Raw genomic sequence first — 4,572 nt, forward strand, 5'->3', positions numbered from 1 at the left:
CAATATACACCCTAGCTTAGTATTCATGTTTCTACCTGTGTAGCAGATAACCTCTTCTCAGGGTTGGGTTTAATGAGTCCGGAAATCAGATTCTGGTATCAAAACCACAAATTCATTACAATTTTAACGTGGTTATTATTATTATAAACAAAATATTTTTTCATGTGAAAAAATTCAAAAAATTTTTCTTAGAAACTAGAAATATATTTTTATAATGATTCTGTGTTTCCTTAGCTTCCTTAACATGCAAAATATGGTGAGTTGAAAATTTACATTAAAGGGACTGTTATCGTTATTTTAAGTGACCTCGGGACATAAAGAGTTTCACAACTGTACCCTTTGTCTGAGCATCGATGAAAACTAAAAATGAATTGGCGGGAAACTCAAGACACCATATGCCCGGGTGTACACTCGAGTTTCAGAAGTTTCAAAAATCCATTATTAAATAAAGGGTTTATGTCCGTTAAGGTTATTAGAGTGTCAATCAAACTTTTGTCTATAGTCCCTGAAAGTATTAAACTGAAGCAAATTTTTTAAAATTTGTTTTTTTACAATATTTTATATTCCTCTGTTATACTGTCAAATTGAGGAATATCCAATCTGTACTGTCCTTTCACAACTTTTCTCTAGAAAATATATATATTAAGAGACAGTAGACAGTAGACAGTAGACAGTAGACAGTAGACAGTAGACAGTAGACAGTAGACAGTAGACAGTAGACAGTAGACAGTAGAAAGTAGACAATAGACAGTAGACAGTAGACAGTAGAAAGTAGACAGTAGACAGTAGACAGTAGACAGTAGACAGTAGACAGTAGACAGTAGACAGTAGACAGTAGGCTGTAGATAGTAGACAGTAGACTGTAGACAGTAGACAGTAGACAGTAGACAGTAGACAGTAGACGGTAGACAGTAGACAGTAGACAGTAGACAGTAGACAGTAGACAGTAGAAAGTAGACAGTAGACAGTAGACAGTAGACAGTAGATAGTAGACAATAGACAGTAGACAGTAGACAGTAGAAAGTAGACAGTAGACAGTAGACAGTAGACAGTAGGCTGTAGATAGTAGACAGTAGACTGTAGACAGTAGACAGTAGACAGTAGACAGTAGACAGTTGACAGTAGAGAGTAGACGGATGGTTATGCTACCTGTGTTCCATAATCGTTGCCAGCCCAAAAAGGAGAGACACCTCCACTAAAAAATTATTTCTTTGATTTAAATTATGCATAAAGTCTGTTTATATTTAATCTCCATTGTTGATGAAAAACAATAAATATAAAAACGGGATTTCTATATGGGTCTTTTTTATTTTCCTGGGATGGTAAATAGCCTGTAAGCATGATTTCAAATGAACCTCCAGCATGCAAAGAGCTGGATTATACGATTTACTGTGTAACTCTTTAACCCTTTGACTGATCATCGTTGGCAAGTTTATCGCGTTTTAAAAAATTCAATAAAAAATATTTTCTTCTACTTAGTTCTGGAAATTAAATATTATTATGCACTTAAAGGGACTGTACAGGAAAAATGAAGGGGGTATAGGCTGAAACCTAAGAACTTGAGAAGTTGATCGAGACCTACAAGAGTTCTATCTGATGCTTATGCCCCGAGAAAATGATATAAAACTGTGTCAAAAACATACCCAAAACTTATATAAATGAGTTTTGGTATAATAAACTAAGTTTTAATCAGATCATATAGAATACGCATTACGCATCCTATCTGAAAACGACGATATCCCAGAGGAGCCTGAAAAACTCAGTTTTTGCTCCTTTTATTATTTGAATTTAATAATTTTTCATCTTTAATAGATACAATTGATACATTCGTATCACGCGACCAGAACTTCCACCATTGGCAGTGCAGTATCATTGTCAAGTGATACAGACATAGACATTTTTCCTTTACAGCTGGCTAACAAAGTTTCAACAAGTGCAAGCTAGATAAATAAGGATAACTCCGTCAACTTGAAATTACAACTATACAATCCCTTTAATAGCTGGTAAACATAGTTTCAACAAGTGCAAGCTAGATAAATAAGGATAACTCCGTCAACTTACAACTACAATCCCTTTAACACTGCTTATTCATCCAGTTCTGAAGTTTAAGTTCTGAAAGGGGAAATGCCGACGTATTTTCCAATAAAAGGGAAATCGAAGATTATGAAATACTAAGAAAATAACACTGAGTCAGAAAACAGAAAGTCATAAAAAACCAAGATTTTACACAAACAGATATTAAACAGTAAATAGTGATTATGGTTGTAATATGGTTACATATAGAACCGACGGGGCAACCCACAAACGGAGAAAGGTTAGAGTATAGAATGCCGATAGTCAATGTGTACAGGGAAGTTGTACAGTCCCCTCAAAATTTGACGAAAAGGTCAACATGTACATATAAAGAAGAGGGGGATTTTTGTAGACGTTCTTTTGAATATGAATAAAAATTCATAGAATAGTTTTTAGCTTTTGTCAATGGTCTCTAAAGGAACTGAATACGTAATATTTAGTTCAGAGTTCCCCTGTAAGCTTTGTAATATTAAAAAAAAAAAGAGTAAGATATCCATATTTTTAACTTTAAAAGTAAAAGGGACTGGCAAAAATGACCAGAATTCAAACATTTTACAAGCTAGCAAAACGACGATATCTTCCAAATTATTGATCAGACAAAGGTTTAAGGAGTACCATTGTGAGTCAGGCACGCCCCTCTTTAAATGGAGGGTAAATAAAATTTATTACGATAAACACTTAAAAAATTAAAAAAATCCACCATCATATACAAAAAGGATGAAATTTCCGAACCAACTGCGTGAAATGTATTCAATTTTTTTTTATTTCCTAATTATACATTGAGCTCCCTAAAACTCTTAACTTGTTACATTCTTTGTCAAAGAATGAACAATTTTTCAAATGCCAACTTCCCATAAGAACAATATTTCTGGGTTCAACTTCCCAAATTTACAGATTTTCAAGAATATGTATACAATATTTACATGAATAATATTCCTTTTTAAAATAATAATTTTCCTATGGAAAATAAACGTTTAGAGAAAGCCATTTAGAATATTTGACAGTAAAAGATATTTTAGAACTGCACTGAGCTAAGCAAAAGAGAAAGCCATTTAGAATATTTGACAGTAAAAGATATTTTAGAACTGCACTGAGCTAAGCAAAAGAGAAAGCCATTTAGAATATTTGACCGTAAACGATATTTTAGAACTGCACTGGGCTAAGCAAAAGAGAAAGCCATTTAGAATATTTGACAGTAAAAGATATTTTAGAACTGCACTGAGCTAAGCAAAAGAGAAAGCCATTTAGAATATTTGACCGTAAACGATATTTTAGAACTGCACTGGGCTAAGCAAAAGAGAAAGCCATTTAGAATATTTTGACTGTAAAAGATATTTTAGAACTGCACTGAGCACTGAACTGGGCAAAATAAAAAGGTCCAATTTATGCGATTTTAATTGTACGACTTTGTGACCTCGTAACTTCTCTGGTTTCGATTTTTTGTAAGAGTAAGATAAAAATTAATTTATCCAGTTACATATCAGAAATTAAAAAAAAAATGTTGTGCTTCTCCAATAGATCTCCAATAAGACGAGTAAATATTAAAAACAAGATTTCAATCTTGTTTTAAAGGGACTGTAAGCGTAATTGAGAGTTACCTTCTATTTATAAAGAGGCATGTCCGATTCACAACGGTAGTTAAACCTTTGTCCGGACACCTATGAGGTGTTGATTCCCTCATTTGTATAACCATGAATATTAAGTGCCGGGAGACGCTCTATGCTAGTGTACACTCGCGGGGTTTTTTGGCACTTAATTCACTGCTGTATAAATAAGAATATTTACCAAATCCAAGCAAAGGTTTAAAGGTATCGTTGTAAATCGGATATGCCGCTCTATAAATGGAAGGTCACTTGAAATTGCACGTACAGTCCCTTTGATTTACTTTAGCTTAACGTTAGTGCTGCTAACCTGAGTAACATATATAGAAGAACACCACAGCTCCACATATCACTAGCAGGGCTTGCATGGGAGCATTTCATCACCTGGAAATAATATTAATAATAATAATAATAATAACATTAATGAAAGGAAAAAGAATTATTATAATAATAGCTATATTAATAACGGCCTAATAAAAAACATTGGCAATCGGTTCTATTAAATCATTACTTTGGAAAAATCTTGAATTTTGAGATAGATAGATAGATGATCTTTTTAATGCAAAGAACTGAATAAAACACTTGATAATACCTCTGGTGACATGAATTCAAGTGTTCCAACCATATTGCATTTAACCTATAAAAAAACTATTAATGTGTTTACGGGATTTTTTTTCGCTAAGGTTTGGTGTACATCATTGATAATGCATATCATAAATCATAAAACATATTTATCTAAATTAAAGTAAAAAATCTCCCTCCCTCCTTATTTTTAAATGTGTTTTCATTTTTTTATTTAATTGAAAAATATATTCGTAAATCAAATGTTTTTGATTTTCAAACTGTCAAAACAAAGGTCGGTATATTCCTAGAGAACGATTTTTGGACCCCCCTCCCC

General features: G+C 32.9%; 1 protein-coding gene across 1 annotated transcript; it reads right to left on the minus strand.

The window, feature by feature from the left end:
- Positions 1-34: 34 nt before the first annotated feature.
- LOC111717615 (myosin light chain kinase family member 4) lies at positions 35-4,357 on the minus strand. The gene is made up of 4 exons (XM_023493116.1): positions 4,267-4,357; positions 3,985-4,058; positions 1,150-1,195; positions 35-626 (listed from the first exon to the last, which is right to left on the minus strand). The coding sequence occupies exons 1-4, from the start codon at positions 4,297-4,299 to the stop codon at positions 549-551; spliced, it is 231 nt and encodes a 76-aa protein (XP_023348884.1). The 5' UTR covers positions 4,300-4,357; the 3' UTR covers positions 35-548.
- Positions 4,358-4,572: the final 215 nt, after the last annotated feature.

The sequence above is a fragment of the Eurytemora carolleeae genome, unplaced genomic scaffold (genome assembly GCF_000591075.1).
Source record: "Eurytemora carolleeae unplaced genomic scaffold, Eaff_2.0 scaffold2845, whole genome shotgun sequence".
NCBI lineage: Eukaryota > Metazoa > Arthropoda > Copepoda > Calanoida > Temoridae > Eurytemora > Eurytemora carolleeae.

Bases quoted from the DNA above. Each gene is read 5' to 3' on its own strand.
- LOC111717615 (XM_023493116.1), bottom strand. From the start codon at position 4,299: ATGGTTGGAACACTTGAATTCATGTCACCAGAG. The intron at 4,059-4,266 runs GTATTATCAAGT...TATTATTTCCAG, and splicing joins TTGAATTCATGTCACCAGAG to GTGATGAAATGCTCCCATGC. The intron at 1,196-3,984 runs GTTAGCAGCACT...ATAATTTTTTAG, and splicing joins CTTCTATATATGTTACTCAG to TGGAGGTGTCTCTCCTTTTT.